This window comes from Ochotona princeps, chromosome 15 (assembly GCF_030435755.1).
Source record: "Ochotona princeps isolate mOchPri1 chromosome 15, mOchPri1.hap1, whole genome shotgun sequence".
Taxonomy (NCBI): Eukaryota; Metazoa; Chordata; class Mammalia; order Lagomorpha; family Ochotonidae; genus Ochotona; species Ochotona princeps.
Window position 1 is genome coordinate 22,204,358 of NC_080846.1, and position 14,138 is coordinate 22,218,495.

General features: G+C 37.5%; 1 protein-coding gene across 4 annotated transcripts in view; it reads left to right on the top strand.

The window, feature by feature from the left end:
- Positions 1-14,138, top strand: part of MSRB3 (methionine sulfoxide reductase B3) — a 146,608-nt gene that overhangs the window by 50,005 nt on the left and 82,465 nt on the right. For all 4 annotated transcript variants that reach the window (XM_036492473.2, XM_004582999.3, XM_058673117.1 and 1 more), the window contains 2 exons: positions 2,121-2,229; positions 3,821-3,898. In XM_036492473.2, the coding sequence (XP_036348366.1) occupies positions 2,121-2,229; positions 3,821-3,898 (187 nt within the window). The remainder of the gene's footprint in view (positions 1-2,120; positions 2,230-3,820; positions 3,899-14,138) is intronic.

The following is a 14,138-nucleotide window of genomic DNA, read 5'->3' on the forward strand; positions in this document are numbered from 1 at the left end:
AAAGAGAGAAACATCTTTGCCTAAACGATTTGCAAGCATCTGTGCTTTAAGCTACTTTTTATGAACACTCCTTAGTAAATGACTCAAGGTAAAAAAGCAGAAAAGCATCCAATGTTAGGAAATTGCAATCCAATACCATGTAATTTAAACCTGCAGTTGCTTCTCTTGTACTAAATGACATACAGATGGGTAGCTTAGTTCTCTCAACTTTGGGAACACAATTGGTCTTTTTGTATGAATGAATGTATATGAACTAAAATATTTTGAATGGAATTGTTTAATTCTAATTGCGCAGATTTTAATTACCTATGCCATTTAAAGGAATAATTTTAACCATGATATGTTATGTTACATGTGCAGTGATTGATTTTTTTGACGAAATTAACAGAATCCTTCCAATAAATAAATGATAAAGAACACGATAACTTTTAAGGAGTCTGTAGGGAACTGAGCAGAATCTCACCTACTACAGACAACCGATTATTTAAGAGAGAGCCATTCTACATTCCAGCTGTTGAAAGGCTTATTCTGACAGGATAAACATTTCTTGGGGGAAACATTTGTGTCTGCCTGTTAGATAATAGTGAAATGTAGGTGCTAGATATTTGGGTAAAGCTTGGGTATGATATGGCGACCAGTGAGATGAGAAGCCAGCATGCTGTGTGTGATCTGCCAGCTGTTCCTGTGGGTCTCTGCTGGCCAAAGAAAGGACCAAGGGCTGTTGGAAGGTCAGCTGAGGTGCTGGAGGAGAGCCCCCAAGTTGACTCCAAGGCATACCTTTCTGTTTGGCTCTGCTCTGCTCTTTTCCTGCCTCTCTAATTTCTTTTAGAGAATCAACCACTCCATCTTGGGAGCCTTGATTCTGGAAGTTGATATCCTTTTTCAGCCCCACTATCAGAGTAACTGGTTAGTTAATTTCTTCCCTTGGCTTAATTTCAATGATCCCATATACTGTGACATTAGGAGCTTACAAAGTAAAAAAAGTAGAAAATCTGTTCACTCCTCAATGATATTTCTGTATGTTTTAAAAGAATTTGAATTTAATATTTAGGAACCTACGCATGCTTTCTTTACGTAACATCAAAATGTAGGACCTTCTGCAAGCTTCCTTTTCACTGTGATGGATGGCAAAGAAAAGCCATTTTACTGCAGTGAGAAATGGCTGCCCTGTCCTGGAGTTATATTTCTTCTCAATCATTTGTGCAGGTAAAATAAAATATTACATATAAACAGGTGTTACTGAGTGCTTTACTGCAGTCTGTATAGGTTATAGTTAAAAGCTGCCATTATTATTAGAATCACATTGGATCAGTGAAGTTTTTCTAAATGGGCTTTCCAAGAGGATCATGTAGGTCTAGAAACAAAATCCTATTTTCTTTTCCCCCTTTATTTTCCTCCCTTGTTTTTCTATTCTTTCCTTGGGAATCTGCGCTCATGTAAATGGTTATCCTACAGTTCACTGAAGGTTTTTGTGTTACTGTTTAACATAGTTATAGTCTTTCAAGAGATGTTTATTTTTAAAAACTCTATAAACTGTGTGAAATATTAGAGGGCATCACAGCAGCATTTCAGACTGTAGGAAAACATATCTTTGGGGCTCCAAGAACAATCAATAGGACATGGATAAATCAGCTATCATTCAATGGAAATTTCCATTGAATGATAGCTTCAAGTTATCCTACAAGTTATATCATTTTTTTGATTGAAGAGCTATGGTTTAACTTAATATGCCCATCATCTTATCTGCATGATATACATGTTTGTCAGTAGGGCTATGTTTTTATATTCATTTGGAAAGAAAGTCTCAGGCTATTGGAAGACAAAAAAACATTGTACTACTGTCATGGGGACTGTTCAATGAATTTTTAGTGTCAGATACAGGAAACCTTGGCTATAGCACATTGCCACTACTCCAGTGGAATCAGTTGGATTTCAAGAAACATTCTTTTTGAAGTTAGAGAAATAATCAGATGCAGTTCAGGTAAGCTTTTCTAGTGCTTTAGGGACTGTTCTGGTCATTGACAAGTGACTGCAGAAGCTGTGCTGTGGCGGACAGCCAAAGCAATTATTTAGGATTCAAGCTAAAAAGCCTCCTTCTCCCATATCCTCTTTCTTTCCAGGGTCATGTAGGGATAAAAAGAACTGTAAGGTGGTCTTTTCCCAGCAGGAGCTGAGGAAGCGGCTAACACCCCTGCAGTACCATGTCACTCAGGAGAAAGGGACGGAAAGGTAAGGTGAGCTGTAATAAAAAGTCATTAAGTGAGAGCTCGTTTTCTTCATTCCTTCCCTTCAAAGTCTCTCCCTTGCCAATTAACTCAAAGATTTCTGGCTTGATGGCTGAACTCTACAAAATAATATCCTTGAAAATGGCATTGTTTAGGTTAAGACCAAGCTTTATTTGTTCTTTTCCTCTATTTAATGAACACTATCTTATGGAAAGTCACAGTGCTTTTGTTAAGGGCCTGTTTTTAGTTTACTACAAAATGTGTGGAAGTAATAGCGATTTAGGTACATTTTTGGGGAAGACATCACAGTAAGCAAAACCATGAGGGACATGGAGCGGTGCCAGGATGCTGAAATTTTGAAGGTGACCATTGTAAGTATAGACGTCTTGGCTGCAAAAAGAAGGTAGCATAATTTAGTTCCTTTCTACCCCACTCCAATTCTTTTTGAAGCACATGTGGAGAAAGTATTTATTGGCTCATTTGTGGTTGGAATGTCAAAAATTTTCAATAACTGCCCTCACATGGCTTTGGTCCTTGGAAGTTTGCCCTAAGTCTTGAAAAAAGAGTTTGTTCGCTTCCAAGACTGTGTTTTAGTGCATAAAGTCTCTCTCAGCTGATTCCAGCATAAAGGTAACTTGCCAAGGTCCGACGATTTTGTTGTCTAATTTATACTGTGGTGCTTGGCATAAGGCCATAACTTAACTCTGATCCAAATGTATTAATGATGTAACTTGTTGTTTTCATTCATGAACTGAAAGAGCCCTTCACCACACGTGGGAGCCCTGTTAATGGCCAGCACCGTCTCACTGTGATTTTCCCGCCTTTGACTGAATTTACCAAAGGTTGGATCTCTGACAGAATTCACTCTCACCGTGCGGTGAGCCAGCAGCAGCCTTCGGCCTTGGCGCAGGAGGACTTCTACCGTCCTGTTGTGTACATGACTAGCAGGATGATTTAATGCACACAAACAACCAGAGATTAGGTCATTCTTAAAAATTCTGTTTATAAAAAAATTGGACCTCATAAAGAGGGTGAAAGGATAATAAAAACAAGCTGCAGAGCACATAGACTTTTTGTTGGGCAAGCACAGCTGATTTGTATTAGCTGAATGACCTCCTAGCCTTCAAGATTGTTAACTTAGAAAAATATTCCCTTAAAGCTGCAATATTCCTTTTCAAACCAAAAAATAAGGCTCCTTCCACTTGAAGTCTTGGACCCTTCTGCACTTTGTGATACACTCTTGGATCCTGTAGGGTAGCAGAAATCTTATGTAATAGTGCTCTTTCTATGAATCTAAACTATGGGCTTTTTTTTTTCTTAAGAAATAGGATTTTTTTTTTCCTTCTTAGCATTACATAACTAGATGCCTTGTTTTTTTTTTTTAATCTAACCTGCACTGTTTAGTTTTATATACATTTTATTATACAGATTTGAAATATATTAGTAATGTTCAGATCTCCATATGTTTGGTCTGTTCTCACTTCAGGATAAAAAAAAAGTCCTTGAAAGATTTATTAGAGATTTATTTTAAGCAAGTATGTTTTGTAAGAGTAAATCCTAACTTTAATTTTCTTAATCTGCTTATTGCTTATTAGTGCCTTTGAAGGAGAATACACACATCACAAAGATCCTGGAATATACAAATGTGTTGTTTGTGGAACTCCATTGTTCAAGTAAGTATGTGGAAAACCTGCAGATTGGAATATATCACAGATGGCAACAAACTGCATGTGCTTATTCACCGCACAATCTTTCCATTACTGAATTTTCTTACCTATTTTTTTCTTTTTCTTTTTGCGTTCACTCCCCCCCACAAAAAAAGCAATTATTGACATTCATTATTAATTACCAGTGTAATAGACTGGCTAATTTCTCCCTGTTTGGGAATTAAAGTACCCAACATTAACTTGTTCATCTCAGTAACCCTGGTGCTTAACAGAGTTATGATATGAAAGATTGGCAAAAAATGAAAATGTTTATGTGTTTATTGATTTTCTAACTGCAGGGGATGAGCCTAAATTTATTTATTGGATCATTATGAAATTTCTTCACATTAACTCCTCAGATGTAATAATATCTACCAATTAGATTATCCATTCTTCTCCAGGGAGGGCAAATACCTATATTGAAAATAACATTGATGATTTTCAAGATGCTTATGCATAGGTTGTGAATTTAACAGTTTCTGCATTGGTCTAAAATCTTCATTTAAAAAAAATCTCGACAGTTTACCACACATAGACATTTTGACAAATACTAAATTCAGATAGTATATTCTGGAAATTATATATTTTATTCAGCAAAGAATAAACTTTGCCAACATTTATTTATCTAGGTAGAGAAAATCCTAGAAGCCCCTTACTTCCCACAGGATGGTTGACTTGAACAAATAAAAAGAAACCTTAATTGAGAGTAAATGTCACTTATCCAAAACAGAGTTGCAAAGTTTCTTAGGGGAAATGAATAAACAAAAATCTGATACTCGTAACATGTAAAACATACTTTATATCTCTTTGTAAAGGTTTCTCTTTTAAAATACTAACATTTGCATTTTCCAAAAGTAACAGGAAACAGTAGTTTCCTTGAAAATGTTTTCAAGACTTTAAAACTTTTCTTAAATTGGAGAAACTTTATGCACATTAACGTTGTTTGAGAATCTGTTCTGACTTCTTAGGTATTTATTCCCTATTTTAGAAAACTAACTCCTTAAATTGTCACCCATTTCCTCTCAGAAAACACATATCCTTATGTTTCAACACCTTTGGTTTTTGTCATAGTAGTTGATGTAACACCCTAGATGGTTGCTGAGTTGTGTTAAGCTTGTTAATATCCCAAATGGTAAAAATTTGCTACATTGTCTTTGCCTTTTGTTGAAGATTCTCCATCTGTGTTCTTCTCATGCAATTCACTATAGTCCAAGATCTAAGGGAAGGTTACTGTTCTAAATAAGAAACAGAACCACTGTAAATGAAGGATTTAATCCATGTGATATTTTGAGTCACAAATCCTAATGTAGGTACTGTACGAGTCAAATTTCACATGTGAAATGACACTGCTGTGTTTTCTCCAGCATTCTTGTAGCTTTTTTAGCTTATATTTTTTAAAGGTTTAACAGAGATGATTTAATATATTGTCTTTTACCTTTAAGCGTTGTTACTCCTCACTTGGCCTTTTGTCTTGGTTATTCTTCTTGGTTTTAAAAGCACACCCTAACTGTATCGTCCATTAGAGAATGCACTAGTTCGTTGGCTTAGTGCAGCTGTCTTTGTTCTGAAGAACTTATGCCCTGGGTATCCATAGACACTTTCCAGGAACCACAGTATGTGGATAGAGAATCAATTTTCTGATCCTGATGTCTCTATGTATATTTTCCTGAAACTGATATATCTGAGTCTGTAATGTGCCACTTCTTCCTTCCCATCTTCTCTATCATAGTTGCCTTTCTCCCACTTCATGTAAAATGTCAGATCTTTCAGTCGTGTCAAATTTTACTATGACTTAATGTCCCATGGCATAGTGTCTGCATTCTTAGGCAAAAAAACAAGTTGAGGAATGCTATATTTTTGAAGAAATACTCAGAAAAATAAGGGGAGAGGGGGGAGAGAGACCACCAAAAAGCCGCTCTCTGGCCTCCATATTCCTTTCCTTAGAGTGAGGTTTATACTTTGTAGGAGACGGCATGACTATAGTTACTTGATGGCAGAGGAGTTACCATGATGTCATGATGAAGCAAAGTTGCTGGAAATTTAACTTCTGCAACATTCTGGAAAGCTCTCTGGGTATAGAGAAAAGGAAAGTGTTTGAGTACATGTGCTACAAAATTACCTGTGATGAGTGCTAGAGGATGATCGTGGCCACTTGCTGATGCTGTGGCTTGCATGCTTGGAAGCAGCACCTGGTTCTGCAGGATTGTGGCACTGGAGAAGTTGTTTGTGATACAACAGTTGGGCAGTTGGGAACTAGTCTTTCCTACCAGGGCTGGATGCAGGAAAAATTACTTGTTCTGCAGGAGTCAAGGGCTGGAGAAGCCAGCCGTAGCTGGCTGCAAGAGAAGCCTTCTACTCTGCAAGAACCTGGAAACAGAAACTGCATGCATTGGGGGAGCCTGTTGAGCAAGCATGCCGAACCCAGGAAGGAGGGACATGTTTTTTTTTCTCCTGCATCTCCTCCCTGTGCCCTGTAATGGCAAAGCTTAACATGTTGACTATCAATGAATAAAATATCTAAAATGACCATATCCATTTCAGCAGAACAGGCAAGGAAGATTGGTTTTATAGACAAAGTTAACAAATTGATAACTGGCACAAATTCTTTTTTAATTTTTTCCCCTAAAATTTCTTATCGTGATTGGTGGTTTGAAACTTGAAAACCACTGCTAGGTTAGTAAATTAACAGTATCACTATAAAGGACCTCTTGGGTAGTTGGTTTCCAACTTTGAGTACAAAGTTTAGGAAATAATTGATAATGTTTGTATGCATTTGTATGTGTATGGGTTTTTGCTAAGAAGAAATAAATAGAAAGAAAATACAGACTAAATAGAGGTACAGTATGAGAAATAACACTAGGAGTGGAAAGAAGAAAAGAGTTAAGTTTGAACATAGAGGGATCTCTGTTGGGACTCAGCAGGTTGGGTTGTTGCTTATGGCACCAAAACCCAATAAGCATTTCAGTTCAAGTTTTGCTCCACTTTCCATCCAGCTTCCTACTAATGTTTCTGTGAAAGCCATGGAGGATGGCCAGAGTATGTGGTCCCCTACCCACCCATGTGCAAGACAAGGATGAATTTCTGGGCTCCTGGCTTCCGTCAGGCTCAGTTCTGGCCATTTCAGCCATTTGGAGGCATGAACTGGAGAACATAGAAGCTCATTCTCTCTCATCTCTCTCAATCTCATTCTCTCTCTCTTTCTTTCAAACAAATATTTAAAAAAATACAAAGATAGTTGAGTTTACAAAACATCTTTAAAAAGGTGAAAAGGTTGTTTTCCCAACTTACATTATGGTGTGTGTGTGCGTGTGTGTGCATGCGTGTGTGGTGTGTGCGTGTGCATGTGTGTTTGTGCGTGTGTGGTGTGTGCGTGTGCATGTGCGTGTGTGTGTACATGTGATTATAATCCTCTTATTTGACTAATGTGTATGTGTGTATGTGTCAGTAGTATACTTCTTAACAGAAAAGGCCATTCAATTATTCTCATTGCATTTTCAAACTTGTCTAACTATGTTCCCTCTCTGAACAATATACTACTTTCTTACTTCTTGCCAAATACAAGAACCTTATTCACAGCCTTCGTATAAACCAAATGTGTAATTTATTCCATGGTTCACATTTTCTTCACATTCACGAATTTAACCATGCTAGTTTATTTCTCATACAGCACTATTGACTTCCAGTTAGTAAATTAACTGACAGAGGCAAGAATGTTTTCTGCTCTGTGTTATTTGATCTTTCAAAATTTCATAAAGTGAATTTATTGCATATCAGATAAACCAGAAAAGGAACTGATGAAATAATTTAATTCTGAATGTACTTTTGACCACTTATATTTTGCTTTGTCTGAGACTTTTCCAGGTGTTGTGGAACAAGTAAGTTTATGAAATATTTTTTTCCCTTGTGGTACTTATGATTTTGTTGGCATAATGAAGGAAATATAGCTATTATGGAAGACAAAAAAATAACATTAGTATCTATCTGAATTGCCTTTTGAAATGCTTTTATGTTTAAAAGGAAGGGATTTCATTTTCTCATGTTATGGAGGAGATGAGATCAGACTTTGCCAGACAGTGAGAAGGGTCCAGTGTTCCCAGGTGGAGGGTGTCGGATAGAAAAAGTCATGTGAGAAGAGGACTTAGAGGTAGGATCAGAACTGGATTTTTCAAGGAAATGTGAGACTGATCCAATAGGCATGGGGAGGTGGATTTTGATGGAGGATAAAGGGAGATATGATGAAAGCATTATAGGAGACCTTTAACATGCTGGAAGACTTTACAATTTCTATTTAAAGTACTTTTAAGGCACTGGAGTCGTTCCCTCTGTGAAGCCTCATCTCCCCTCCCAGGATGAGCATCAGTATTCATCCTTGCTCTATGGTACTTTGTAAGCATCTCCACTAGTTCAATTCCTGATTTATTTTGTATTCCCAGTTTATATTCTTGTCTGTGAATTTCAAAATTGCAAGGCCAAGCCAAAGTCACATTTGTATCACTATCTGTTAACCTATAATAATCACCACATAGTTATTTACTGATCACTGACAGTCTGAACTCTATTGTATGAAGAAAAGGAGAAGAAAGCCATTGCCACACGTGGTAGATTTCTGGGAGTGAAAGAGAAGGAAGTGATTGTGGTGTAGCCTCAGTTGCAACTTGTTAGCTGATTAACCTAAATGCTTAGAACCATGTAGGATATTTTATGTTCAATAGGCTTTGCACTGGCTGGCTCATTTTATATAGATTCACCAATGATAATGATAATAATGATAATACTAAAATAATAGTTAAAACTTTCATCAAATACTGTGTATCAGGCCTGTTTCTAAGTCTTTTTAAAAAGAGATCCTCAGAAAATTCTTAGGAAATGCATATGATGAATAAATTAAAAATGAATTTCAGATTTTTTGTTCAAGATGAAAATTATCCTTTAATTTCATTTTTTTGTTTAATTTTAAAAGCAATGAGTTAGTAATGAGCTTGGAAGTGAGAATTCCCATCCACTGGTTTACTTTTCAAATGTTATCATTGGCTGGAGCTGGGGACTAGCTGAAGCCGTGAGCCAGAAATTCATGACTGTTTCCATATGGGTGCCAGGAACCCAACTTCTTAAGCTGTCAGTTGCTATCTCCCAGGGTGTGCATTAGCAGGAAGCTATCTGTGATCAGATGTGGGGCCAGGACTCACACCCAGACAATTCAATATGGGATTCAGATTTTCTAACCAGTATCTTAACATCTAGGCCGAACTGCTGCCCCCTCCATGAATTTTTTGAATTGCCCTCTATGCATTAACTCATGTAGTCTTTGCAATCACACATTTTGCAGAAAAGGAAAGAAAGGAGAAATAAGTTATGAAAGCATGCAGTTAACATACATGAATTTAGAGTAGTAACACTTAAAGATTTTGAAAAGAAGAAAATTACAGAATTTTAGTAGACCAAAGTTTTAATATCTTAATTCAGTTGTCACTCTAGTCCAGTTAATTTGTTAGTTCCATTCAAACAACTGGAATACTCACACATGTCTCAGTTCTTTGGATAGTCTGTCAAATTACTGAGGTACTTAATGTTGAATATGAACACCACCTCATTCTAGGAAGGGCAGAAACAAAAACAATTAAATGCATCATGGCAAGTCAAGTATGGCTCATCTCAGCCTACTGGTTATCCTGAAGGAAGTCCCTTGAAATCCTGACGGGTATCAGATATAGCCAATGTTTCGGAAGTCCTCTGGTCATTCAGTGTTTGGAAGGTAGTGCGGCAGCTTGATTTATGTGTATGAGCATGGTGGGTGAGCCTGGGAAGTTATTTGCGCCTCAGTTATTGGTTTGTCAATACATTTTTCTTTTTTCTCTTTTTTTTTTAAAGATTTATTTTTTTTTACAAAGTCAGATGTACAGAGAGGAGGAGAGACAGAGAGGAAGATCTTCCATCCAATGATTCACTCCCCAAGTGAGCCGCAACGGGCCGGTGTGTGCCGAACTGAAGCCAGGAACCAGGAACCTCTTCCGGGTCTCCCACGCGGGTGCAGGGTCCCAAAGCTTTGGGCCGTCCTCAACTGCCTTCCCAGGCCACAAGCAGGGAGCTGGCTGGGAAGTGGAGCTGCCGGGACTAGAACTGGCGCCCATATGGGATCCCGGGGCTTTCAAGGCGAGGACTTTAGCCGCTAGGCCACGGCCGCCGGGCCTGTCAATACATTTTTCAAGTAACTGTATTTCAAATTTTTCACTGGCTTTTCTAAGAAGATTGAAGCCATAGCTGGACATTTAGTATGGCTCACTAAATGTTCTTTTTTCTGTTTGGAAATTTCTTTGTGTGCTCATCAGACACAATCAGGCCAACAACCAGTGCCTAAAAGCAACTGGTGGAACTTGTTTAATATCAGCCCAGATGTGTAACCTCAAATTCATCATCTGTAAAATTGAGAAAATCAAACAGGTGGAAAAGCTAAATGTGGAAAAATGCTTAGTGTATGCTAGGTATTCGACAAATGTTAAATACAAGTGGCGTGAGCCAGTTTGGGAATGCACACTATCACAACAGCCGAAAAAGCTCCTTCTCCTGTGAGAAAGTTGGGACTCTGTTAGAGAATCTATCTGTGAACAGTGGATATTAGTGTGATGAGTCACCACTCCAGCTGGGTTGCTGCTTTTCAAATGGAGCCTTGCTGCTCAACTATTCACACATGCTACATTTCACATGCGCCTCCTGTGCGATTTTATTCTAGGCTACCAGAAAATTTCAGCCGTTTATCAGCTCTTTAATAACATAAGCCCTTTCACTGAGGAAATTCCAACCCGATGCCACACTCAATTGACTCAACTGTGCTACTCCATGGATGCTATTCCATCCACTACAGGGGACTCTGAGTATGAACTTGACCCCCTCTGATAGGCTTTTTCGTGTGTGTGTTGCAGAGAAGAATGCGAGAGCAATGTGAGAACGCAGTTTTCCATTCTTCTTTGTTACTCAAATCCCATTTCCTTAACCCTTTTAAACGCTGCAATACATTATTTACTGATAAACCGCTTTAGTCAAACTGGAATTCTGTTAGGGAGAGTAGCATGTACCTAACTTAATGCTTTCTTTGCATAAAACTCTGATAATTGCTCACAGTTCCAGCAAATGTTTCTTTACCTTTAACAAAGTGCATTTAATTAGAATTTTCCTTAATTTGGATGACCCTTCACAAGTGTAAATCAAAGTGTCTTGAATAATTAAGCTCTTTAACAAAATACACCTTCCAGTATAACGAAACTGCTCTGAAATAAGTTGGATTTCTGAGTGGTGTTTTACTCAAACTGTGTTATATTTGGATAAATCATATTATTCTGAAGTGAATATTATTTTGACTTCTCACATCCCATTCACCTTCCTGTCTTCTCCCCACATACAGTGATTTACAGGAAAAGTATTTGTAACAGAGGGAATTACTTTCCTATCTTTGTCTTATCTGAAAACTGAGGGCAAGACCACAGCTGGATTGGAAGCAAGGGACTGCCTGAGCTGCTGGCAGAGATAGGGAAGAAAAAATGATGCTGGTGCTTGACCTGTTAATCCAGTAGGGGTAAATATAAGAAAATATATCATAGCAGCATAGCATAGCGGCAGGACAGGACAACTTCATTTGAGAACTAGGAAATACTGCAAAGCTAATACTGACTTTATTTTCCTTTAAGTACATGCGTAAGAAAATCTAAACCATATCTGACACAAAAGATTTCTGGATATCTGAAGATCTGTGCATGTGTATCTATCTATCTGTATTTATGTATAAATATGCAATCCATTTATGTGTGTGTCTGAGGGGTTTTAAGATGTATAACTGAAATCGCTTTCTTAATTTCTTAGTTTTTCAAATGAATTAGGTTTTCCTCAGTGAATTAGGATGAGTAGTTAGAATAATGTGGATTCATGTGAGGCAAAGGGTTTCACTATACTTAATGTAAAAAATTTTTCTTGAAAGGCGAAGTTACAGAGAGAAGAGGCAGAGAAGAAGGGAGAGCGAGTGGGCAGGCAAGCTAGGAGTTTCCTTTGGGTTTCCCACATGTCGCAGTGCCGAGGGACTTAAGCCATCCTCTGCTACTTTTCCAGGCCAAAGCGGGATCTTGATTAGAAGTGGAGCACCTGGGACTTGAGCCGGTGGCCACTGGGGATGCTGGCACTGCAGCAGAAGCTTAGTGTACTGCACAATGACACTGGCCCCATTTCATATAAAGTTGTCTTGTTTGAGTAAACATGAGACAAAAGTTAATCTTTATTATTTATATATGGTATTTATTATTCTAGATAAGACTTAAAAGGTAATTCATTAAAAAATAATGTACAGCTTTTAGGAAGTGCTTTTGAGGAAATGTGCAAAGCCACTGTTCTCATAAATAGCTGTTTTGTTTTTTTTCTGCAAAGTGGTTGATTAAAATTGCATACATTTGGGGCTGGCATGGTGGCATAGCAGGCTAATTTTTCACATATAGTGCCAGCATGCCATATGAGTGCTGGTTCAAGTCCTGGCTGCTCTGCATCTGATACAGCTCCTGCTTATGGACTGGGAAAGCAGTGGAGGATGGCTCAAGTCCTTGAGCTCCTGCACCTACTGGAAGACCCGAAAGAAGCTCCTGGCTGCTGGCTTCAGATCAACTCAGTTCTGTTCAAGACATCCATTTGGGGAGTGAACCAGTGGTTGGGAGACCTCTCTCTCTCTCCATAACTCTGACATTCAAGTTAAATAAATATGTCTTTTAAAGAATTTGCATACATTTTAATCCAGATATTTGTCTTAGGCACATGTTGTACATGAATAAATAGGTTGTCACATAACAATTTCAAAGATAGGTAGAGAAGCCATTTGGAGCACCAATTACAAATCCAGTGTGATAAAATTCTGACAAATTCATATCCATAAGAAAGTTATTTAAGGGTTCTGGCTCATTGTTCTCATCTACAAAATCTGAAAATAGCAACTCCTTTTAATTAATAGTATTATTGTATCAAAGGAAAGAATTGCAGAACCATGCTGTTACAGATTCAGAAACAGAAGTATGAAGTTTGAAACACAGCAACTTAAAGTAAATTTTCAGGGTAAATTATGAACAGCATGTAAATCTAAAGTTTATAAAATTCTCAGTGTAGTTTGCTCTTGATTCCAACCTTACTACATGTTTCATATATTATTTAATCTTATGATCCATCTCTCCCAGTGGTTTTAGTTTCTATTCTGAATGCTCCAAATAATATGACTTAGATGAGTAACTGAGTTTTAATGTTAGTCATTTGTAAATCTCTCCTACCAAAACTATAAACTTTATGAGAGAATTTAGAATTTAGATAATTTAGCATTTACACCATTTAGAATTTGTGTAACTTCTGTTTCTATGTGAGGGCAAAGAATTTTGCATATGTTAGGTACTTAACTATTTGTTATGTAATTTAGTTGTGATAAGAATGTGAGCAAGATTGAGGGTGAGCATTTTTAGTTATCTTTATTAACCCCTTAATTACTCAAAAGTGTGTTATTTAACTTCTGTTTATTTGTATGATTTTTGGAGTTGCACATGTTGGTTTCTAGTTTTATTGTGTTGATCCAAGAAGACACAGGATATTTTCATTTTTTTGAGATTGTTGACACTGGTCTGGTGTCCTAACACCTGGACTATCCTGGAGAGCACCCCATATGCTCAGGAAAAAAAGTTTTTTTTTTCCATTCTGGTTTCATGTAACTTTCTATATCTGTTAGATTTTATTTTAAATATAATTAACTTATTTTTATAAAAAAGATTTATTTATTTTTATTGGAAAGGTATATATACAAAGAGAGGAGAGACAAGAGAAAAAATTCTTCACTCCTCAAGAGGCAGCAATGGCCGGAACTGAGCTTCTTCTAGGTCTCCCACGCAGGAGCAGGGTTCCAAGTTTGGGGCTGTCCTCTACTGATTTTCTGGGCCACAAGCAGGGAACGGGAAGGGAAGTAGAGCAGCTGTAACTCTAACTGGCACCCATATGGTATCCCGGTGATTACAAGGTGAGGACTTGTGCTCGCTTCGGCAGCACATATACAAGGCAAGGACCTAGCTACTAGGTTACCGTGCTGGGTCCAATTCACTTATTATTAATTTGACATAATTTAATTTTAATAATGACTCGTTCTAGCAGCTAACTTAACAATTTACTGAAGTATTAATGAAAGATTATCTCAGTCTCAGGATACCAT